Below are 25,093 nucleotides of genomic sequence, written 5' to 3'. Positions count from 1 at the left end.
TTTTTTTTTAATTCTAATACAATAAAATTTCATGCCCAAAGAAATAGAAAAATAGAGGGGGAAAAAGATGTTTTCCTCTTCCCCTTTATTGTGGATTTGTTGTGGTATTCGAGTTGTTTGGTGTTGTTTTTTCTTTTTTTGGTGAAATGGCAGTTTACTTCAAACAAAAATAAAATCTTAATTAAAGCAAAAAATACGACAAGTTGGAGATTTGATGATTTGTGGAAATATTTGAAAAGTATATTTCCCGTTATTTGTTTTTTTTTTTTGTCAGAAAGTTATTTAAAAAGCATACGATAATTGTTGATAAATTACATTTTAACTAAATATCTGTGTTTGTGTTTTGTTGTGTGTGTGTTTGTGGTAAGGAAGTTCTTTTGTTGTTGGTGTTGTTGTTGTTGTTTTTGTCGAAAAATATATCTTTTGTTTTAATCTATTAAAAGTTCAAAGTGCACGGAGCCTAATCTCTCCTTGCGATCGTGGAAGATATTTCTGGCCCAGGCTTTACATTCAATATTGATGATGATACCATCTGGAAAAGGGAAGAAAGAAAAAGGGAAAATGATTAATATTGAAGGGAAAACTGTGGGGAAATATAAAAATATTTATTAAAGAAAAAACAAAGTTCTTTCTGGCCGAACTCTTAAAAATCCAATTATTGGGTCCAATTACAAAATCGAAATATATATTAAATTTTGTTTTTTAATACAAAAAATATAAAAAATTTCTAGAGCAGGTAGTGCTATATGAATTTCCGCACGTCTTTTTATACCCTACACCACATATTTGTGGGTATTATATATTTGTACATTTGTTTGTAACGTGGAGAGGAAAGCGAAATAGACCCATAGTTACTTTTGAGGATCTTCATAGAATCACTTTCATAGTCGATTTATAGGACGAACCCTATTGAAATTGAAATAATCTGATCAGATTTAGATATAGCACTCATATATCTTCAACCGATTTCGTGTTGATTGTGCACCAAAAAGCCAAATAAGTCCAAATGACCTGAATTCAGTCTAGAAGTAAGTACATCAAAATCGGTTCAGATATAGCTATAGCTCCCATTTATATGTTTTATCCGATTTGGGGTTTAAAGTCCCTCACAAGCGTAATATGCATTCTACAACAATGATCTTTGGAACCAGATACAGCTCTGAAGTATGTGCATTAAATTTTGTCATGGTCGGTTCAGAATTGGATATAGCTCCCATATATGCCTTCAACCGATTTCGGGTTAGTGGTGCACCAAATAGCCAATATAAGTCCAAATGACCTGAATTTTGGCATATCCGTCTAGATGTAAGTACATTAAATTTGGTGGAATTCGGTTCAGATATAGTTATAGATCCCGTATATATGTTGCATCTGATTTGGCGTTTAAGTCCCTCACATTCGTAATATGCATTCGATAACAATGATATTTGGTACCAGATGTCTTATAGAGCTCGGAAATACCTTAGCCAAATTTTATCGAGATCGGCTAAGATTTGGATATAGTTCCCAAATATATCCTTAATCCGATTTCATGTTTATTGTGCAAATAATGGCTAATATCAACCCAAATCGAGTGAATTTCCGGATGTACGTTTCCAGAGAACGTTTTTTTTTTTTTTTTTTGAAAAATAGTTTGTAGATATTCTGAGAATCCGAAATGCCAAACTAATTTGGTTGAAAATGGTGGCTGGAACATCTAATATTCCGAAAAAATATGAGCTTGAGTAATATCTATATTTAGGTATATGTATCGGCTTCTCGATGCCCATCATCAAAAAAATTCTGGGCAAAATATCAGAGCTCTATCTTAAATGTTGAGATCTCAATTGTGATAAACCGAACGATTTTTTTTCGCCAACAAAATTAATACGACCTTCATCAAAGTCGTTCAAAATGAGACCTGACGAAACTCCATGTGCGTGAGAAAAATAAAGTTTTCATGAGAATATGTGAGATGAAATCCAAGCATTTGTTCTCTTTAATATGTTTGGCGTATACATACGGACCGTACCGGTATCAATAACCGAAGAACTTCGTCTCTACGTGAACTGTTTGGTAAATCCCTGATCTCGGATATAAAAACACTTACTTTTTGGTCTTTGGAAATGTACAGCAACCAAAGGACTTAAATAACCCTCCGAATTTTGGTAGGGATAGAAATAGCCAGGGAAACCTCGTATGGGCAAATAATCGACTGGACCAATATTTTCTTGATCGGCAGGATTTTCACCCTCACAGGACACCCAAACAGTGTTCATCTGAAAACAAAAAAAAAAAATAAAATTATTGTCTCGAAATTTAAAGAGAGGCAAATATCTCGCTCACCTTATGGGGCTGTGTCTTTTCAATATCTGTAATGTAGGTTTTTAAACTTTTTGGCATCTTTTCGGGCAAATCAGCTGAGCTGTTATAGAATTCCGGTATCCAACCATAGATTTTATTCAATTTCAAGAATACACATGGTGAGCTCTTGTGATAGCTGTAATTGTTTTCCTTGGTACAGGGTGACCAGGTCTTAATGTCGACATCGCAAACTTGACCCTTTGGTGGTGGCTGATTGTAGTCACAATTGTAGATATTTTGACCACGGCCGGGAGTCAAACCAGGTACTTTGTAAACTAAAATAAAATAAATTTTCAATTAAGAAGTGTATGAAAATTATGGTATTTTAAATGTTAGTATATATAAGGGGCCTACTGTAACGCTTTCAGGGCGATGGTCTTAAGAAGTTGGCCTTAGTGCACCAAATCCTTTTGTAATTTGTTAACAAAGTTTTCATTATTGAATCTTCCATTTTTGGTTTTTACCATGACATTCTCTTAATTTCTGGAGGAAATTTGAGAATTGTTGAAGAAATCACTACCGATCTTCAAATTGTGATTAATACTGAAAACATGATGTCATGTTAAATAAAATATATTAAAGATTTAAATATACTTTTTCCAATACTCCCATCTTTTTAAAAAAAAACTTGGCTTTTGTTAAATATAATGTTGGAAAAAAACCCTAAAAATGTAATGACAACTCTAGAGAAGATCCCCAGTCAAATTGTATAGAGAAACCACCACTTATCACGGCCACTTGAACATGGAATTTTTTTGATAGAAGACATAGTTTCTTCGTATGTCACAACTTGCATTTGATAAGATTTTAATTACAAACAAAAAAAATATTTGGCGCATCCAGTGTCAATGCTGACTGGCACTCGAGACAAGATAACCAAGCGGCCATGGCCCCCATGAAATTGTCAACCACACCTAATTGATGTTCGCTTTACTTACCAGCTAAAAATTCATCCAATGAATCTGTCCATTGTTTGTAGTTTTCATAATGGGTGCCCTTGTACCAAATCAGGGTGCTTTCAACATTTTCCGATTCTGGTAGGGGTCGGAAGCCGAGACCTATACGAAAACAAAAAAAACAAAAAAAAAGAAAGTTCAAATATTGAAAGCAATGAAAAATCAATCCTTAACACACCTGGATTTGTTCCTATCAACGATCCATCGAGTGTCCATTTTGGTATGCGCGGATCCAATGTCTGGAAAAATGCCCACATACAAATGGCTACCAGCGCCGCTAAGACTCCATAAAATGCTGTGTAGAAAACGCCAATTTTTGCTAAAGAAAATTAGAAAAAATATGTCATAATTAGTATTTGAAAATTGTTTAAGATTATTTTTAATTTTTGTGAAATGTGACGCATATTCTGCCCATTGCATTAACAAGAACGTCATTGACGAAAATATCTACGTCATTTCTTTTTCGTTTCAAATTCAGAGATATTTGTATGTGTTCATACAAATGCTCTTCACTTGAGAAAGATTATATAAATTTATAATAGGGTTTAATGTGGCATATCGAACAGTTGTAGTATTTGAGATTAGAAAAAAGTGATGATATCGTGACATTTTTGCAAGGCAATGTGATAAGATTGTGCTGAGTTGAAAGTTTTTTTTTTTGATTTATTTTTAAAAATAAAACACAACTAGATTTTCAATTAAAACCCTAAACATATTTATTATACAAGACTAAGTGAAAAAATTCGAGTATTTTTTTTGTGAATATATAATCTCTTTATGTCACCAGGGGGAAGGAAGAGTTGATTCCAAATGAGAATCTTAGAAATATTTCAAGACAATTTTGCAAAATCCCTAAATAAAGATTTCCTATTTATTAACACCTTTTATAGAATGCTTCGATAACCGAATTCGAAACGAAATTTCGCACAAGTTCCCGATTCTGATATCGAATTCGTACTAAATTTAATAGAGTTATGTGAGGATTTCCAACATTCCGAGAATTTTGTCGGACTAAGGATCAAGTAGTTTTGTCGTACTAAGCATTAATTAATGCTCAATCAATATTTTACCGAATTCCGAACGAAATTTCGCACAAGTTCCCGATTCTGATATCGAATCGTACTAAATTTAATAGATTTATGTGAGGATTTCCAGCATTCCGAGAGTTTTGTCGGACTAAGCATAAGAGCTTTGTAACGAATTTGTGAATACTTGATCTGAAATTTGGATAACGTTTTAATATTTCCGAGAGAGAAAAATAATTTTTAAAAGATGATAAAGCCTCTGGGATTTTGTGTATTTCTTAAGAAGACAAAAAAAAAAAAACATTTCTTCTAAGGGAATGTGCGGATACATGGAATTTTTTCATACAAAGTCTCTACAAAAATCGGTCATCAGTTCTCTCGAAAAAAATGTAACTACTTAGTTGTTAGCCAATTATTACAAATTCAAAGATATATATTTTTCTATTTGCCATAATTCTGTGAGGGAGAGAAACTCTTCCTCTCTCTAGAGTTGGTACGAATTTAAAAAAAATAAAAATTGGAACATTTTTTTAAATAGCCATAGAAAGTCTCGCCGAAAAGTCGGACATCAGAGTACTCGGAAAAAATCTTAGCACCGACTACAAACTCAAAAGCTATATTTGTGTCTGCTTGATAGGTACAAATGCTGTGAGATAAACTTTTCCTCTGTTGAAATATTCAAATCGAATTAGCTTATATTCGAAAATTTTTAAATTTGGCCTTGAATGTTTGCTGGTAAAAATAGCGGACTAGTCGCAGTTTTACAGGGTTGCCCATATTCGACGGACCTTTGGGCCCATTCCAATCGACGAGGCTTGTCCGCAGGCAACATTCTCTGCGTCAATTGAATTTTGTACGGGAACAAATGCAAATCAATGCGAATAATGTGGACCGAGCCATGACCAACTGCTGAGAACGGCGTTTTTGGGATGTTCTTGGGGACCTCTCAACACTGGCTCGTACGGCAGCGATAATCTCGGCCGATCGCCTTGGTCGACTTTTATATGTCCTCTTCGGATTAGAAAGAGCCTTACCAGTCGAAAATTTTTCGTATAAACGCTTAATGGTGTTCTTAGAAGCCGCACTTCTCACATTTTTTTTCACAACTGACTTCTTCTCTTGAATGTAAATTTCAACTATTTCAGAGCGCTCGCGTGGCGTGTATTGGTTCATGGTAAAAATCTGCTTGGACTGACGCTTCAAACGCGGTATGTCATTAAGCGATGTGACATCTCTGTCAAAAGTTATGCCGTTGCCAGATGGGTCCGTCGAATATGGACAACCCTGTATGTTCTCCTAATGTTGTTGCTCTCTGATCACATGATTTTTCAATAGTTCCGATTGTGGGCGTGGAGAGAATAATGCTCATTCAAGGCAAGTGAATTTACTTTTGTCTGGCTCTGATATAAAGTCACCTCATGGATTTTAGCATTTTTGAAGATTCAAGTCGCCTATAAGTAGATATTTCAGGTCTTCAACAAGTATTTTATTTACTCTCAGATTTTTAGTGTGGGTCCACATTTCGGTATAGACTTCATATAACGTTACCTGAAAATTTAAAACGTTTTACAGTTTATGGGCGTATGAACTTCAGAGGGAAGAAATCTGTTTCAAGACTTTTGGAGTCGATATAGCCAATTCTGAAGTGAGTGTTCGATTTTTGTCTCTATATTTTTGTCTATGTTTGGGTAAGTGTGGAAATTGATTATATCGGCCCACTCTACCTAGTAACTCTCCACAAATTTTCAAAATTTACATATTTTTTCATATAAGCCGATGGGAGTACTGTATAAAGTCCAAACTTGAAACATGGTCATATTAACATCACACTAAGAAGATGTTAGATAATGAACAGTACTGGGTCGATCCCTCTAGTAACACCCCAAAAATATGTTAAAATTTTGAATAATAGCTTTCTTAAATGGGAAATCTTTGTCAATTTTTCTTCAAATTTTGCCTAGTTTTTTTTTTTTTTTTTTTTTTTTTTTTTTTTTTTTTTTTGAATAATAGAACAATTGTGAAATTGCAATATATAACCTCACATTTCCTGGCACCTTTCAAAAAAAAATCGAAAAAAGTTAAAAATCTATATATTTTGATACTTCATATATATTAATTTTCAGTGCATTTTTGGATCGTATTGGGCAATATGTCTATTCGGAAGAAATTATGAAATATTCGGCTAGATTTCATCTTAGTTCGCATAACCGTGTTGTACATTTTTTGTGCTTTTGTAGGCCCTAGTATGTTTTGTAGAACTTGTTATTTCCAAAAATTCAATATAGATAAAATTTTTAAATTTCCTTTTCTCAGTGATTTTGAAAAATTTCCTGCCTAAAATTAATAAATTAACCCGTATTTAAAAATCCCCAATAAATCCTAAATTAATCTTCCGCCTTGTTCATTATTATTAATTATAACAAACACAACAAAAAAAATAATTCACACAAAAAAAAAAAAAACCAGAATGAAGACAATAGAATTATTAAATTATCGTCACAAATTAAATGAAGTCTTTTAAAAAAGCGGCAATAACAGAACATTAACATTGTTTTGAAATTGTCATGTTGCTGTTGTTCTTGTTGTTGACTTCCAGAAAATCTTCGTTTTTTTTCTGATGACAGATGGGAGGAGGTCGTGGCGGGATGGTCACTGGCGATGCGTAATTTAATTGACATCATTTAAACGATGATGATGAATCGAAAAGGCACGTCATGAACTAAGAAAACTAGACAGAGGGAAAACTCTGCCGGGAAGCCAACCCCACTGGACAGAGGAGGAAGACACCATGAGGTTGTTGTTTGTCTGACTTCTTGTGCCAGTTTAATTTATGGAGGTTAAAGATAAATTAATTACGAGAACAACAACAACAGCAAAAGACGTTTAATGTGTTCTGTGAGTAATTGAAACAACTCACATTGTCGGATACTCTCAACGCTCTCAGAGCATCCCAAGAAAGAAATTCTAATGAGTTAGCAGGGTATTAAGAATTGCGGGTTGTTGCCACTACATGAGTGAGTTTGAGTCAGGTTTAAAAAGAATAAGCTGTATTCAGCCATAATCTGGTTGCATCTGTATTGCCAGATTTTGGTATGAGTAAATTTTGTTGTGAGTGAAATTTTATTTATAACAGAGAAAATTGTAGTAGACTAATGAACCAGCCGCTCTTCATTCTTCTCTTTAACAATAACTCATTAAGTACTGCATTTTCTTGGAATTGTAAACAAACACCGAGTGGGGAATTTCTTAAAACAGGTGAACTACACAAAGCGTGTAAGTGTTATGTGCACTGAAAAGATTAAGTGCTTGGGCAGGTCGGATAAAATCGATCATTTCTAAATCCGCAATATATAGAAATTATCAAAACAAAGTGACTAATTTGTCCTATTTATACCTTCCACCTTAAAAAAGAAGGGTATGTAAACTTTGTCAATCCGGTTGTAACATCCCTAAATATTCATCGTAGACCTTATAAAGTATATATAAAGTATATATACGATGAATATTTAGGGATGTTACAAACGGTATGACAAAGTTAACATTTCCTCCTTTTCAAGGTGGAGGGTATAAATAGGACAAATTAAATAGGACAAATAAAATTCTAAGGCGATTTTCGGTATGCCTATCCCTCTACCTGTCTTTTGAACTAACGAAAAAGCCACATTATTTAGAGCTTCAAATTTTGGCAGAAACTTTGTATTGTGCCTAGGATGGTTGGTATTGAAAAGAGATGTGTCGAGTCCACTTTTTGGTATAGCGGCCATATAACGGTACCTCCCGATATTCGGTATTTTGATGATTTTCGCCACATTTTTCCACGGATTTGTCTTAAACTTGGTATGTGTAGGTCATAATGGGTTTTAGCTTCGGTGGCGGAACATTGTATGTATAGGTCCACGCTTTCGTATAGCTCCCATATAATGTTACCTCCCGATATTCGGTACTTTGATTATTTTTGCCGCATTTTTCATGGATTCGTCTAAAGATTGCTATATTTAGCATCAGTGGCAGAACATTGTATACAGAGGTCCATATTTTCGTATAGCCCGCATATAGCGGTACCTTCCGATATTCGGTATTTTCATGATTTTTTTGACACATTTTCCAACGGATTTTTCTAAAAATTGGAATATGTAGGTAGTAGTGGGTTCTAGCTGCAGTGACGGTACATTGTATGAATAAATCCATGTTCGCATATAGCCCCCCTATATAACGGTACCTCCCGATATTCTGTATTTTCATGATTTTTCCCACATTTCTTCCACGGATTTGTCTAAAATTTGGAATATGTAGGTATTAATTGGTTCCAGCTCCGGTGGCGGAAAATTGTATCTATAGGTTCACTTTTTTGTATAGGCCCATGTAATAGTAACTCCCGATATTCGGTATTTTGATAATTTTCGCCATATTTTCCACGGATTTGTCTAATAATTGGTATTTGTAGTTCGTAATGGATTCTAGCTACTGTGGCAGAACTTTGAGTTGCAAGTCCATTTTTCCTATAGCGCACATATATCGGTACCCACCGATATTCGGTATTTTGATAATCCTAGTCGCATTTACCCACGAAATTGTTTCAAATTTGGTATTTTAGAAGATTTGGTAGATGACAATCCTTGAAGTATAAAATTGTTGATGGAGGTTCCCGTTTTGGTACAGCCCCCATACTACGGCCTCACCAACTTTATGGGTTTTTGATAAGTTTAACTGCATTATCCAATCGGTCTTACTGGTATATTTAGTTTAAAGTGGAAAACGCTTCAATTCAGATACTTTTATATAAAAATGTTTTCTTAACCCAATGGTGAAGGGTATTAAAAGTTCAGCCTGGCCTAACTTAATGTTTTTTTACTTGTTAAAACTGCACATGTAGGGACCCAAGCTAAAGCCTGCTGCCAGTGAATTGTCAAAAAATAGAGGCTAGCTTTTGCTAAGTTTGCCAATTAAGGAGAAATGGAATTAGGAATGATGAGTTCCATATTTTTGAGAATTTGTCTCCTATATCTGCCCAAAATTTTTAGTACTTAAATTTCTTGATGCAAACTCTGTATCTGTCAGTGAGGAGATGTCACAATTAAATTTGTTCAATATTGTTGACTACCTGGTATCTTGAAGCCACTTACATATATGTTCGAAATTTCTAAATAAATTCATTTAAAACCAAAACATTACAAAGGAAATGCCTACTTCCAGTTGGCAATAAAACAAAACAAAAATAATCGATTGTTAATTACATTGACCATAAACAATAGGATGATTGTCAAGATTTGGAAATCGTTTTTTTTTTTTTGAATAAAATAATTCATTAATTGTTTTCATTTTTTGCATGATTTTTTTTTCAACGCTAAATGTATTAACAAATTCCATTAATTTAGATTTCTGAATGTCATGGTGTACCGATTTGATAGAACTCATTTGGTGTGTCCGTCTTTTTTTATTTTTTGGCGGATCAGCTCTTCGTAATGCCCAAGTAAATATCAACAAAGAGGAAAAATAGACGTCATTTGAATAGGGGATGGATAGATATTTGCCATAATTGCCACAATTAGCATTGGCTGTGAGAAAGCAACCATCGCCATTTGACAAACTTTTCTATTTGAAAAACAAAAAAAAAATAGATTTTTACATCAAATGGGGTGCAAAAGAAAAGGGGAGAGTCCAAATGCACCGAAAGCTAAATGCAACAGGGGTTTTTCTCATTTGTATGTGTGTATACACGTGTGTGTGTGTGTTTGGCTTTGTGAATGCACAAAAATGTCCCAATTTATGGCCAATTATTTGACATTTTCATATGTGCAGCGAAATGATGCTAATGCTTTTGTTGCCGTTCTGATTTCTGCTGATCGCAGCCATAGAGCAAGGTTAAGTTTTATTTTGTGTACGGTGTACGGCATTAACGATTTCCTCCCTCTTAAATGGGAGGAACCCAACAACTAATTATGTATAATAGGGTACAACGAGCCCAACGGTTTGCAGAGCGTGAGTGTTTTTCAAATGAATGACGACAATGTTATCAAATGCCAAAGGTGTGCCGAATTATGTTGCCCATATAATGTTGTTTGATGGTTTGAAATTATTAAACAATTAATTTATATTTTCTCTGTTTCATTTTTTACTTTTTATTTATTAATGTCAAAGGAAGAGAATTCGTATTTTTAATTCTGAAAATTTTAGAGTTTTTAAACACAATTATTTAATATGTATTTTAACCAAAAACTTTTGAAATATGTTGTCAGAAATCGAGACAAAGACAATAATATTCCAAGTAGGCATCAATGTCTTACCTTAGGGAGAGACCCCATTATTTGCATGGAATTGCTTTTAGAAAATCAAAAGTCGATTCGTATCCGTCTGTTCGGCTAGATGTCGAAGGAAATACCCGGCTCGGCTTATGAAATGCACATCGAGATGTTCCCAAATTACACAGATTGATTGTCGTAAACTTTTCTTTTCGTTCAGGCGGAAAGTTGCACCTATATCGGATTTCTCTTGGCAGATCAGGAAGTCTTAACATTTATATTAAAATATTTATATACCTTCCACCATCCTATCCTCGACATACTCATATCAGACCCAACAAAGTGTATATATTCTTGATCAGCGTAAAATTCTAAGTCGATTTAGCCATGTCCGTCTGTCTATCCGCGTGTCTGTCTGTCTGTTGTAATCATGCTATCTTTCGAACGAATTGAGATAGAATGCTTAAATTTTCAATGCTAAATATTCTGCATTTTGATGATTTTAGCGACATTATTCATCGAATTGTTTTAAATTTGGTATTTGAAGTTCGCAAAGGAAACTACAGCATATGACAGAAAATTGTCTGTGCAGGTCCACGTCTTCGTATAGCACCGGTACGGTAACGGTACCTCTCAATATTCGGTATTTTGATGATTTTGGCGTCAATAATCAACAAAATTTAACAGTTTCAAATTACATATGGGAACTACAGTCTGTAACAGAAAATTGTCTATGCAGGTCCAGGTCATCGTATAGGCCCCATATATCAGTACCTCCCTATATTCGGTATTTTGACGATTTTAGGTACAATACATACCAAAATTGTTATATATGTCGTATTTGAAGTTCGCCTGTGACAGAAAATTGTCTATGCAGGTCCAGGTCTTCGTATAGTTCCGATATAACGGTACCTCCCTATATATGGTATTTTGATGATTTTAGCTACATTATTCACCGATTATTTCAAGTTTCGAATTTGAATATGGTAATTACGATAAACAATGCCTATGTAGGTCCACGTAACGGCTATATTCGGTATTTTTAAGATTTTAACAGAATTTTTAACCGATTTTATTTTTTGAAAATTGCCAAATTCGTTCCAAATGATGGATGGTATTCAAAGTTCGGTCCTTACAAAACTTGAAAAAAAAATAACGGTTGTTTTCAGTAATAATTTGCATCTCTTACAAATTTTTGGGGGACCAGACACACCTATATACCTGTTAGTTGTAACTATAGTTATCTTGATTTTCTAGGTTTTAAGCAATGAAATGCCTTGAAACCAAATATGTAGATATAAAAATTAAGTTTACTTTACAAGAGTAGATAACAAAATTCAATTAAGATGTATTAATTTGTATTGATTCGGCTCCGCTAATAACACATTAGTATTCAGTGAAATCAATAACATATGCATTTTTCGAAACCAAATTTCATATGGAGGTTGTAAAACGGTTTCGTTCGAATAAAAGCGGTGAATATAAGATTGATCGTCCCTTTCTATGGCAGCCAAAAAATTGAGATTTTTGATTTTTCATCCAGATAATTTAAATCTTGAACTAATTTTGTAATTGTATCAAATTATCACAAAATACATATGTTACCTGAAAAATGATACAAAATTGTGTCAGCATTTAAAAAAAATTTGTGCACTTATTCCACCCTAATATCTCAATACATATTTTCAAGTGTTCGCATTTATATACCCTTTCGTCGGCAAGTACGTGTAAGTGTCTGTGTGTGGGTATGCACATAAATTTATTCTAAATATGTTTTTTTCTGTTCATGATATAGAAATGACAACAAAATATAATTATTTATTTTCAGTCGGTCGGTCGGTCCTCGACATCTTTGTTATGCAAACAAATTTTGTGTAAATGCCGAAAGGTGATCAAGGCGACGATGCTTTCGTAATCGATGAAAATGTATTGAGATTTATGAAGACTAGCAACAATGAAAAGGAACAAAATATTAATATTCAATAAAAGTTGAAGTGAAAATAACGTCTTTTAACCTCTTTCGACAACAGACAAGTTTTATGATACTTCATTTTATGGAATAGGGTATTATCAATATGCTCTTTTGAAAATATTGGATATCAGGTCATATAAAATCAAATGTCTTTAAATCACATAAAAATGCCCATTAACCTTTTCACATATTCTATAAATGTCTAAGGACAGGTTTTGGGCTTTAGGAACCTGCAAGTGTAAAAACCTTACATCAACCGATTGTTCCCCTGTGATATCGAAAAATGTAAAACCAGTAAGTTCTTGCACGTTCTGGAACAGAGCTTTTATATTCTAGGTAATGTAATAAAAAAATACTTATCGATCAACTATATGAAAGGTATTAATTTTGAAGGTGTTATGTTTAGGAAAAAGGTTTTTGGTAAAATCTCGTTAGACAGGTAAATAATGGTTCTATCTGACGCGAAAATTATGCACTTTAAAATTCATTAAGAATCTGTTTTTAGTGTTGCCACATTCCCTGATTTCGTGAACTTTCAAAATTTCTTAAAGACTGAAAGATAATTATTTTCTGAGAAAAAGGACAAGTTTTGTTTAATTCATAGCCGATTAATAATGCAGTCTTCCAAGATTTGAATTATCATCTCTTTTAATACCATTAAATTAATTTTTTTTTAGAAAATGATTAATTTGCGGAGACTATAATATATAGTTGCAAAATAAGATATTTTTGACACAAGAGTTTCCAGGCCTCTATAAGTTTTTTATTGGTAGGGAGTTTTGCATATGGCGGTATCTCTACATGTCAAATATCGACTTAGTAATATAATAGGTTTCCGTTTTCCCTTCAAGAAACTCCATTCTGGAAACTACAACTATATCATCAGACGACAATTCAACTTTTTGTGTTGAGGCCACGTCTTAGTTTGAGCCATTAGCTTTATCTATTATTTGAATATTCTGAGTCTAAAAACTAATTACCATCTTTTCAGGTTAAAAGTTTTTCCTGATAAACAAAATGACTCTATACATAGGTTATTTTTAAACAAATAAAAAAAATATTTTTAGTAGAAAGCCAGGAGGTCTTTTCATTAAGGACTAAATCCAGCCATTTTTTTTGGGAAAAGTGCCAAGTCATCGTCGTAATCTTAAAATAAGAACTTTTTGGAAGACGAAGGTATAAAAAAATAAAGGGAATTTCCATGACTTCTCATGTTAATACCTGAGATATATATTTTTTTGTAATATTTTTTAAGGGATAATGGAAAGTTTTTTTGCCATCGCATAAATTTGACAGTCCAAGGGTTTGTGTTTAATACCTGACCAGTTTACAGATGCTGTGAGCCAATGGCGTAATAAAAAAGGATTTTGAAATTCTTTCAGGATGAGTTAATTAGCAAAGATTAATTTATCCATCTAACATGTGTAAAAAGATCGGAAAATTAAACATAGGACCTAGGGATGCCTCTGCATACGTTGCTGCAGTAAAACTTTTGGACATGTATGGGACTTTATCAAAACACAGGGAAATAATTTTTATAAAATATAATTCAATCTGTATAAATGCTTAGTTGACTAGACAGGTACAGAATTGGTTTGACTTCTAAGAAATACGGTTTCCTATAGAGATTTAAAACAACAGGTTAGCAGTGGAATATTTTATTCTCCAGATAAGAATTTGGATTCTGTTTTTTTCAATCTTGTTACCTACAATGATTATTGATGTTTTCAATGCTAATGGAGGCAGATTGTACTATAAAGGGATGAAGGAAATCCTTTCTTTAACAAAAAAAAAAACTTGTCAAAAAAATGTCAGTAAGTTTTTAACACGAACTGACTGATGAAATAAAAAATCTAATATATATCTGCAGGACATTGTTGTTTTTTACGTCCAGAAGATTTCTTATCTTAAACTCTTAGCTTAGTCTCTTACATTATGTGAAATTAAAAAAATTTCTTTAATCCATGAAAAATCCCTTTTCGACTTTTTATGGTACCCGAAAATTAATCCTTGGAATTCAAGGGGACTCCCACCTATTTGTTTTTTTTTTTTTTTTTCTTTTCAAAAGAAAAGTGTCATAACCTATTTTTTTTTTTTTGCAATTTATTTTCCGTAAGAAAACTTACCCCATGAGACTTTGTCTCTGCCCATAACGGTGCCCTTTTCGGTGTTATATAAAAATGTGCCCCAGTGAAAGGATTCCTTACGTCGTATTTGGAATTCCTGGTCAAGGCTTGCATGGTGGGGCTGGTGGTGCTGCATTGGTCGTGGCTTTGACATGTTGTGGCTTATTTGAAGTTAATTAAATAATATATTTTTTCCAGGACAATAAATGTCCTTTTTTTGTGATAATTACTTTTTTTGTTTAAGTTTAAATATTTGTAACTTTTTTCTTGTTTTCTTGCTGATTAGATCTTTAGAAAAATTAAAAATAAATAATATATCAACTATTATGTAATCGAATAATTTATTTTTCTTCTTCACAATAACACTTCAGCACCTCGTTTATTTTCTTTTTTATTTGCCAGACACTGTACTTTTCGTGAGAGCGGGAGTCGGTGTTTTTAAGTTTCTCTCTTTGTTTACAAAGACACCATTTAGGCTTAGCTTGATTCACCACCGCAAGAAGCAGATTAAAAACAAAATGAAACTAAATGCCCAAAATGAAACAACCAAACCAAACCAAAAAAAAATATTGAAACCGATTTCCGATATTACAAGAATTCTACGATCACTCGCGATCGCCCGTACATTTGCAACTACTCTTAGCCATAATTTTCTTTGAAAAAATTTCTACGGAAAAATGTATTGCTGTCATGGCCAAATGTAAAGAAGCCTGTGATTTCATTTCTTTTTGGGCATTTTGTTTATCTTTTTTTATCTCTTCTATGGCAATATTTTGGCCATACACAGAGTCAAGTCAATGTACTAAACAAATAAATAAATCTTGCAAATGTGGATCATCACGAAATGACGATAAAGGAGATGATGATGATGATGAGGATCATCATCATTTGCAGCAGCGTCGAGACAATCTTCATTAACCGCACATTATTTTATTTTATTTTTGGGGGGTTTAAAAACATTTAGAACACGCATAAAAGCGAATAGCGTCATTGGCAAATATTCATTTATCTGTTGGTGTAATTTCGATTTCTCAAAGGCCACATAAAGTCAAAATTTTTCAATTATTTCATTATGAAAAGTGCATTGTTATTTTAACGCCGTTTTAAAAGAAATTGTTAACAAAAAACACATTTTTTTCGTTTTGCTGAGACAGCCACACCTTGTTCAAAGAGAGTTTGATTAACAACTCTTCTGAGGTGAGATTGAGACAGACTCAAGTGTACCTCCAGCGAACAACGTGTATTGAACAGTAATTATTTGTTTGAACTAGTTTGGAAACTTTTCGGCCGATTCTTTTGATAAATATTTGCTTAATTTGTTATTATTTTTGAATTAAGAAATCTATGTTTACAAATCTATTCAATTCACAATGCTTTCTGAAACGAAGCCACTGCACAACACAACACAATTTGTTTTATTTTTTTGCTGACTCAACCAGGAGACGGTCTGTTTTTTCTTCTTCTTTTTTCGTTTTCGGACTGCTTAGTTAGCGCATTTCAAAACAAACACTCGTATCATACTGAAAACCAGTATCTAAGTTGCTGAGACATGGCTTGGATATCGGCCAAATAGTCTCAAAAACCGCCACCAATAAACCAGCAACGGCAATAGCAGCTATTTTCGAACCAACCGAAAACCACTCAAACAAGAAGAGTTAAAGAGCGGGAGAACCCCCAAAAAAATGTATCTGGTCTGTTGTGGTTGTTGGTTGGGTGCTCAGCTCGTAAACAAACCCGTCTGTCCAAGCGAAGCCATGATCGACAGTTTGGCATTTTAACAATGATGAGTTAATTGGATGCCAGAGAACCGGCAGAGAGAGAACAAGACTTCGATTGTAAACGAAATTCAACTCATTTTGGTTTCAGAAAATTGTTAAACAACTCAAAACAAGAAAATGTTCAAGCTTGAATCGATTAATACAAATGCCTTGCCGCCGCACCCTTTTGTTGTCACTTCTCATGGCTGAGGGCACACTCAACTCAACTCTCTTCTCTCGTCTAGCGTAGATATCTCCTATTTCTTTGTGTACACATTCATTCATCCACCATCCATAAGATACATTTGCAGTGCGTTTGTTGTTGTTGTTGTTTTTAACCACGTTGTTATAACACTTTCCATGTAAATTAAATTCTCAGCTAGTATTCCAGTTATATGACAGGGATGGGAATGTTAACAATGAAACGTATCGATTTACAAAATTCAAATACTAAAATTTCGTCAACGAAAATCGCATAATAGTTTTGTACTTTAAAACATAAACGAGTAAAAATGACGCAAAAATCGACTAGGTCTAATTTTTGAGAAAAAAATTGAGAAGAACTTAAATTATATCCAAGTCTGTGGGTTAAAATATATTTAAAATCAAAAGGGAAAAATCAATTGAATATTTTTATAAAAAATGAGGTATATTCTAAACACCTGGCATTTAGAGAAATATCATTACCCACTTATATTTTACACAAATTTCGTTATAAGTTTATGGTCCGAAAAAACAAGTGAAATCGGATATAATTAAGACATATGTAGGTCCAATGTTAAATCTTTTTGGTAGAGTGATTTTGTACCAGATAATCGCAAATAATACCAATTCTTTTGGGAATTGTGACTGAAACCTTCAAAATACTTTTAAATTCTGTTTCAAGAGGATAATACCAAACAGTGCAGTTTTATGGATTTTTTTTGCAGGAAGCCTATATATGAAATTTTTAAACCAGATTTGTGTGTAGCAAATTTAATTAGAAAGTTCATTTGAATCCTTCGATATATTTATTATCGGGAATTACCATTATAAAGGGACTATAACAAATATAGGACCTATTTGGAATAAGTAAAAAGCAGTAAGTTTAAATACCCTCCACAATTTGGAACAACATTTTCAAAAAAAAAAAATATATATAATAATAATAATAATAATAATAATAATAATAATAATAATAATAATAATAAATAAATATAATCCGTTAAAAATGCCAGTAAAATTTCAAAAATACCGAATATAGGCGTTATATTGGGATCTATACGAAGACGTGGACATACATAGGCAACTTTTGTCATAAGCCATATACAAATATTCAAATACGAAAAAATCTGGTAAATAATGTAGCTAAAATCATAGAATTGCTGTATATGGAGAAGTACAATTATATCGAGGCTATATGAAGACCTGGACCTGCATAGACAATTTTATGTCACAGAATCTAGTGCCTATTAGGGACTTCATCCACGAAATTTTAAAAAATGTCGATGAATATAGTACCTAAAATCGTCAAAATACCGAATATAGTGGGGGTTCTGATATATGTGGTCTATACGAAGACCTGGACCTGTACAGACAAATTTCTGTCACAGGATGTAGTACCTGTTAGCAACTTCAACTACGACATTTCAAACAATTTCGACGAAATTAGTACCTAAAATCGTCACAATATCGAATATCGGAGGAGTACCGTTGCATGTGGTCTATACGATATCATGCACCTACATGAACAATTCTCTTCCAGGGTGTAAAGTGCTTAGAGTGCTTGTGTAGAATTTAAGACAATTCCATTGTAAAATGTGGCTAAAATCATCAAAATACCGAATATCGGGAGGTACATTTATATGGTGGCTAAACGATATCGTGGACTTCTACAGACAATTCTCTTCCAGGGGGTAAAGTACTCAAAAGGAACTTCTTGTGTTTATTTTCAGATAATTTCATTGAAAAATGTGACTAAAATTATCAAAATATCGAATACAGGGGGTACCGTTGTATTGGGGCTATACGATATCGTGAACCTACATAAACAATTCTCTTTCAGGGTGTAAAGTACTCAGAAAGAACTCCTTATGTGGAATTTCAAACAATTCCGTTGGAAAATGAGGCTAAAATCATCAAAATACCGAATACAGGGGGTACCGTTGCATGGGGGCTATACGATATCGTGAATCTACATAAACAATTCTTCTTCCGGGGTGTAAAGTACTCAGAAAGAACTCCTTATGTGGAATTTCAAACAATTCCGTTGGAAAATGAGGCTAAAATCATCAAAATACCGAATATCGTGGACCGATATATCCATCTTCGAACATGACCTGCCTGCAAACAAGAGACTGATCTGTCCAAAATTTTAGCTTCCTATCTTCATTCATTTTGACTCTAGTCTGATAACAACAGACGCACGGACGGGCAGTGCTGAATCGGCTTAAAATTTTACGCTAACCAAGAATATATATACTTTGTTATGTCTAAAATTATTTTTTCGATGAGTTACAAACGGAATAACGAACTTAATATACCCTCCATACTATACATGGTGGAGCGTATAAAAAATGAGTCTACCTACTCATAGTTCAAAAATGTGGAATTGCATCTGATTCAATTGCAAATTGAAATTAAATCTGTATAGGACATTTCTTTCGAACAAAATGCCAAATAACAGCTGCTTCGGGTGGAAATTATAAATACTACCTTCAAAGTAATGCAAAAGGAGGTAGCGTATTTCGAGGCGTTGCAATGGAATTGTCATCAAATCAAATCAAAACTTTTGTGGATATGAAATTATAAGGCCCGGTTAGCATAGGTTCAGCTTACATTTGGCCCATTTACCAACATATATTAATCAATAAATAACTTCATTTTTCAGGGAACTTTTCCACCAACGGATGACAGCTAAAAATATCTTAAATCGGGATGTGTACAAAAGCCTGAATCGAAACCAGATCAAATCCAAACTGTAAGTAAAATTATAAATCGTATCTTGTAGCTTTGTTTCATAGTTCGCAATATATATCATAAATCAATATTATACAAATGTGAAATCTTAACGGCTAATTTATCTACTACAAGTTTATAGTAGTTCGAAGAAAAAACGCTAAAATGTCATTACTTTTTAAATTACTCAAATTATCTTCTTTCAACTAGTTCTAGTTTTTATGCCAATGCTGTATAACACATTTGCACTGGCAGATTAATGTAAACTACAAAATAAGGGTTGAAACAAAAAATCTCGGTTTCATTAACGGAACAGGTAGCTGAGGTATTTTCCCTCCAAATGCGACACAAAACATAGCTCACAGGTAACAAGAAACAAAAGGCAAAAAGGCGTTATGTATGTTTGCAAACAGTGTAGATATTTGCTTAGCAAACAACTACAGTAGCTGTTAAAAGTGTGTGTACAAAATGACTAAAAGTCAGTACCTGTAAAAGGGAACGGTGAGAAGACAAAAATTGAGTCGAATCAGGAGATGGGTAGGATCACATAAAATTATTCTTTTACGTTCTAAATTAGATTTCGAATTTAATGGCGATCATATTGTTGAAGAATATTTTAACCCCCTATACCAAGCTTTAAATATGAAAAAAAGGCCGGTATTTTCTACTATACATATGAGGCTATTAAGAAAAACCACGTAGAGACAAGGACAACAAAAATCTAGATTGAATTTTATCAATCTTTTAACTGTCCAATATCTCTAATGGAGTTAAGAAGTCCAGCCACTAATGAACTGATCATAGAGTGTTTTTTTTAAATCCCGTTTGCGAAGTCGAGCAATTTTACTGGAATTGGAGCCGGACTCAAAATATATGTTTTTTAGATAAACATTGTAATTATTTTAAATTCTCTCGCCGAGAAGGCGAATTTATTTTATTTTTGGTGTAATACCAATTAATATTCTAAAGTAACAAGTTAAAAAGTATCAGTCGGTTTTGCCGACAGATGTATACTCTCAGCTAATGTTCGATTATTTAAATATATTTTGATTTCTCTTATATTTATTTTAATTGTTGACCCTCTATGGAGTAGGTTACGAAGGAATGGACCAACATTGTTTCGTATCGGACCTAAATACATATTGCGACGTGCCACGTTTGGACTATATTGGTAACTTCCTTCACTTCCTGACATATGTGATCATTTTTAGAAAATGTTAAAATGTGCGGGATGTAGCAGATATAGTAGACCGAATTATTCCATTTTCATACTTCGTCTAATACAGATAAAAATATTGATATGGACAAAATTACAAGAAAATCGAACATTTATATCCAATTTTATGTGAAATCATAAATTCCACTTTTATCTCAAGAATCAAGTACAGAATCACAGCTTTCTTTCGCAAGTTAGGACAGATATAAATATTGAAAATTGTAATTTGTAAGCTGAGGCAGCAGAAAGAGTTCGCAGATCTTGTTCTAGGAGGAGTTTCCAGAAGGAGTGGACCGATATACCCCATCTTTACAGCAGGCCTTGGGTCGCTACAATATTGTGATGTGTGAAATATCAAAAGAATCGGATGATTATTTCGGATTTTATAATTGTTTTGCATATTCAAAACTTTGACCGTTTGTGGAGGAGGTATCAAAAGGAAAGGTGCGATCTCTACTATCGTTATAACAGATCTTGTATTGATGGAAATGTTGAGATAAGCCTAGTCTGAATATTAAAAATGTAAACCCTTTGCGGGGGAGATACCAGAAGGAGTGCACCGATATTTTCCATCTTCACACCTGACCTTGGGTTAATAAAATATTGTGATGTGTGTAACTTGAAGACAATTGGACTTTTACACCATATTTTATAAAAGTTATAATTATTCAAAATGTTGACCTTTTGTGGGGTAGGTACTTGATGGAGTGGACCAATTTTGTTCATTTTCGAACCTATCGTAGCACTAATGGAAATATTGGGATTTGCAGAGTTGAAGCAAAATCGCATAACCCCTTTTCTTTCTGTGCAGTAAAATATTTTATTTTTGGAAATGTCGATCTTTTGTGGGGAGGTACCAGAAGGATTGGACCGATATTGCCAATCTCCGAAATCGATCTAAGTTTGATATTAATATTGTGATGTACCAAGTTTGTAGGAAATCGGGTATTCCCTTTGAGAGTTTTCGAGTGCACCAGCCAGACAGACGGACGAACATCGCTAGATCGACTCTAAATGTCCTGAAACGGATTTGGTTCAAAGAGACTTAGGGTCTAAAACCGTAATTTCCATAAAGCAAGTTTTGGTCTTGTCAAATGATACATACCCCCTCCAGCAATATGGCTGAGGATATAATAAAATACAATATAGAAACTGATAAAATAATTAATACGTAGTGTGTGTTATTTTGTCGCCTTGTACACCGATATAACCCAAATTGTCCAATCCAGACTCAAAACTTCTCTTTCGACTCATTCTCGGTAGTCCCAAGTCTGACCCGTTAATTAGAAAGACTTCGGCTTAATTGACCTCCTGATCAGAGGCCTAAATCCGTTAGGCTCACATTTTTTCCTTCTGAGGATATATTTTGTGGCGAAATATGCATTTTACAAATCCTTAAATAACTGCAATTATATAATCATATCATAAAAATCGTGGACTCTGATACAATTCTTTACACCTTTAAGAACCTCGCATTGATAGCTTAAATCCCCATACATATACAATATTTACACACACTTTGATATCAATCACACAATTTTCAAATGCAGAGGTCACAGTGTCAGACATAATGGAAATCACACTCGAAATCTCAGCATAGAGGCAATTATCTAATTGATATCGTTCCACAAATCTAAATGTACACAGACATACACACACATATATACTCAAATAAAGCCAGGCTGACTGCTGTCAGGCTTTAGGAATCTTAATCTGTTGCAGCATCAGTCGGCGAACGGCAGAGCAAATAAAGATTGTAAATTTTTGTTGTCTTGGCGAACAAAGATGTGAGCGCTGATTTAAATTTGAATGGATGATCGGCGGAAATTCAAAGATTCTTTGAAGGAATTCTAAGTTTTTATATATAATATATTTTAATTTATATTTATTAATATTTAATTTAGTGTAGGGTTTATAAAATTACCCGTGATCCTTGATTTAAATATGGAGTATTTGTTCTTAGAATCTTTTCATATATTGTTGCCATGAAGTTTTTCATCTATCCTCTAAGGATTTTCTTTTAAGTTTTGTTTTTCTATCTCCTAAGCCCCGTATCCCTCTCTCACCATTATCCTTCCCTCTTTTCTCTTTCATCCAAAACTTACCCCAACTTTCAACAGTCCGACCGAAATACTGCTGGGTCTCGTCATCGTAGATCATTTGTTTCAGCGACTTCTTCTTTGGCCTCTCTGGTGGACGGGCATAGTAGTTCTGGAAGGCGTCAATGGACTCTTCGGCAACGGTCGGCATGACGAAATTCAGGAATAGATCCCTTACACGTGAACGATTGTGATGGCTAACCCGTTGAGGACGAAAATCCGTCAAACGTAAAAGGTTTCGGGGATTTATGACGCGTGTTTTAGATCCAACCGCACAATGAATTCGATTCGATGGTCAACGGTTATGTAATATTTAAACAGATTCTAAAATTTTAAATTAGCTTTTTCTTGATTTCGTTCGGTTGTTGTTTTTGTTGGCGGGTTTCTAGCTCAAGCGCCTTTAAGTAACTAATTTAAAGAATAGTTTTCTTTATTTAATCCGAGAGCTATCCGTCTTTTTGTGACCAGAGAAGAAACCGAGACCCGTGTGCTACTCAGGACTCCACACACAAACGAATGACCAACACTTCCCGATTTCGAATCTATGAATGCTGTTCGTTGTCGTTGCGCTTCTAATTCAAAATTTGTTGCTGCCGTTGCTGCGGGATTGGATTGGATCATTTGACGTTGTGGCTTGGTACAGAGTTGGGCAGTCGCTGTAACATAAAAGCACTTGCAGTGGTTGACGACGCAGCGCGCTAGCCCCAAAGCCGTGTTTAGGAGATTCGCACACACAAATCGGACATTCTTTTTTTTGTCATCTTTTTCTCTCTAAAGTTTAATAAATACATTTTGTATTAAACAAAAAAACTGACGAAAAAAAGATCTGCCCGCAGCCACAAGTACAATTTTGAATGTCCAGACCAGAGCTGAAGCTTCGTACCGCTGCCACTGATCTGCAACCATGCGTCGTTCTTAATCAAAGATAATTCCTGCCGTTTAAGCGACGGTGTGTGGTGATTGTTTAGATGGCGTCAACGCTCAAATATCGTTCAATTGTCGCAATGATATTTTGTGTTGCTGGCTGCTGCTGTGTATGTCTGTCTGTGTGTGTGTATGTGTGTCCATCCGTATGTCTGTTACTTTGTACTTCATGTGCCACAAGTGTAAATTTCTATTATCACACTATCACCATTATCACCGTTGTCCCTATAAAAAATTTCGGATGATACATGGACGGAGTCAGTGGTACCAATTTCGGTGCTTTAGGATATTTTTAGGCCTTCTTGCTTTGATAAAGACGAAGAAGCTTCACAGGGCTCAATTTGTTAATGTGGATAAATCTTTAAAAATAACAAGTAAATATGCACATAATTTCGGCCGGGCCAAATTTTAATATCCTCCAACATTTGGAAGGAACTTGCAGATTGTAAAAAGATTCCGTAAAAAAGAAAGAAAATAAAAGCTATAATTAAAAAAAATCGATGCCATGTATTGCATTTATATGAGGCTATAGAGAAACGACGATCTCTATAATCAATAATCCGGAAACCAAGTTTGAGATAATTCTGTGGAAAAATTTAGCTAAACAAAGCAAAATACCCAATAATGGTACCATAACATGGGGTCTATGCAATTTTCTGTCATAGGAACTCCAAATTTAAAATAATAATTCTGGTGAAAAGTGCAGGTAAAATCAACAAAATACCGAATATTGAGAGGTACCATTATATGGGTGTGTACGGAAATGTGTGAACTGTATAAGCAATTTTCTGTCAGTGGAATTGGTATTCATTAAGAACTTCAAATATCAAGTTTGATAAAATTCCGGTGAAAAACGTAACACAACTATACCAAAAAAAAAACCTAAAATCTGCCGGTAGAAATATGTGGTAGCCAACATCAAAATGTGAATCTATATAGCCCATTTTTAATACCAACAATTCGATGTTGTGGGATATAAAATGCCTTTTTCGAGGAGGTCCAAACGGAATGACAAACCTAATATACCCTTCATAGTATAGTGGAGTGTATACGAAAAGTCGTATGAATAGAAAAAGAGATAGGGCTAGAAGGGAAAACAGAGAGGATAGAACTTTCAATTTTATTAGGTGCCGTTTCCTATGACCAACAAACTAGTATATGACACAGAAAGTACTAAAAGGTACCATAAACCTACCATCGTCATAGAGAAGTACAAATGTGAGATATAACTCAACGCTATATCTGAACGGATTTCTAAATCCAGTTCCTTATCAAAATGTTCAATTCTACCTCTTTTCCTACACTCTTTAAAAATTTAGTACAATTTTGTACTTTTCAAAAATCCACATCCTTGTTTTAAAGCTAAATCCTCACAGCGATATGCATATATTTACAATTCCAGTTTTTTCCTACACTATATACCAAGTTTAGTACTTTTTAATAGTTCCGAATATTATATACAACACATCAGGCTCTTTATCAAAACGATACACATTTAT

General features: G+C 33.9%; 1 protein-coding gene and 1 long non-coding RNA gene across 5 annotated transcripts in view; one reads left to right on the top strand and one right to left on the bottom strand.

Annotated features, from left to right (window-relative positions):
• Positions 1 to 25,093, top strand: part of LOC131803705 (uncharacterized) — a 57,486-nt gene that overhangs the window by 21,233 nt on the left and 11,160 nt on the right. For both annotated transcript variants that reach the window (XR_009342736.1, XR_009342735.1), the window contains exon 2: positions 19,288 to 19,377. This is a non-coding gene — a long non-coding RNA (uncharacterized LOC131803705). The remainder of the gene's footprint in view (positions 1 to 19,287; positions 19,378 to 25,093) is intronic.
• On the bottom strand, positions 251 to 23,222 carry LOC101900393 (sodium/potassium-transporting ATPase subunit beta-2). 3 transcript variants are annotated; one of them, XM_059125259.1, is made up of 7 exons: positions 16,014 to 16,209; positions 14,662 to 14,949; positions 3,478 to 3,618; positions 3,282 to 3,401; positions 2,326 to 2,618; positions 2,090 to 2,258; positions 251 to 532 (listed from the first exon to the last, which is right to left on the bottom strand). In XM_059125259.1, the coding sequence occupies exons 2-7, from the start codon at positions 14,813 to 14,815 to the stop codon at positions 429 to 431; spliced, it is 981 nt and encodes a 326-aa protein (XP_058981242.1). In that variant the 5' UTR covers positions 14,816 to 14,949; positions 16,014 to 16,209; the 3' UTR covers positions 251 to 428. The 3 variants fall into 3 exon arrangements, with proteins under 3 accessions (XP_058981242.1, XP_058981241.1, XP_058981243.1); XM_059125258.1 differs by lacking the exon at positions 16,014 to 16,209 and adding an exon at positions 15,036 to 15,336; XM_059125260.1 differs by lacking the exons at positions 14,662 to 14,949; positions 16,014 to 16,209 and adding an exon at positions 22,677 to 23,222.

This window comes from Musca domestica, unplaced genomic scaffold (assembly GCF_030504385.1).
Source record: "Musca domestica strain aabys unplaced genomic scaffold, Musca_domestica.polishedcontigs.V.1.1 32, whole genome shotgun sequence".
Taxonomy (NCBI): Eukaryota; Metazoa; Arthropoda; class Insecta; order Diptera; family Muscidae; genus Musca; species Musca domestica.
The sequence above is the reverse complement of the archived record's forward strand: the minus strand, read 5'-3'. Positions and strand labels throughout refer to the sequence as shown.

Bases quoted from the DNA above. Each gene is read 5' to 3' on its own strand.
- LOC101900393 (XM_059125259.1), bottom strand. From the start codon at position 14,815: ATGTCAAAGCCACGACCAATGCAGCACCACCAGCCCCACCATGCAAGC. The intron at 3,402-3,477 runs GTGTGTTAAGGA...GTTTTCGTATAG, and splicing joins GTTGATAGGAACAAATCCAG to GTCTCGGCTTCCGACCCCTA. The intron at 2,619-3,281 runs GTAAGTAAAGCG...ATTTTATTTTAG, and splicing joins ATTGGATGAATTTTTAGCTG to TTTACAAAGTACCTGGTTTG.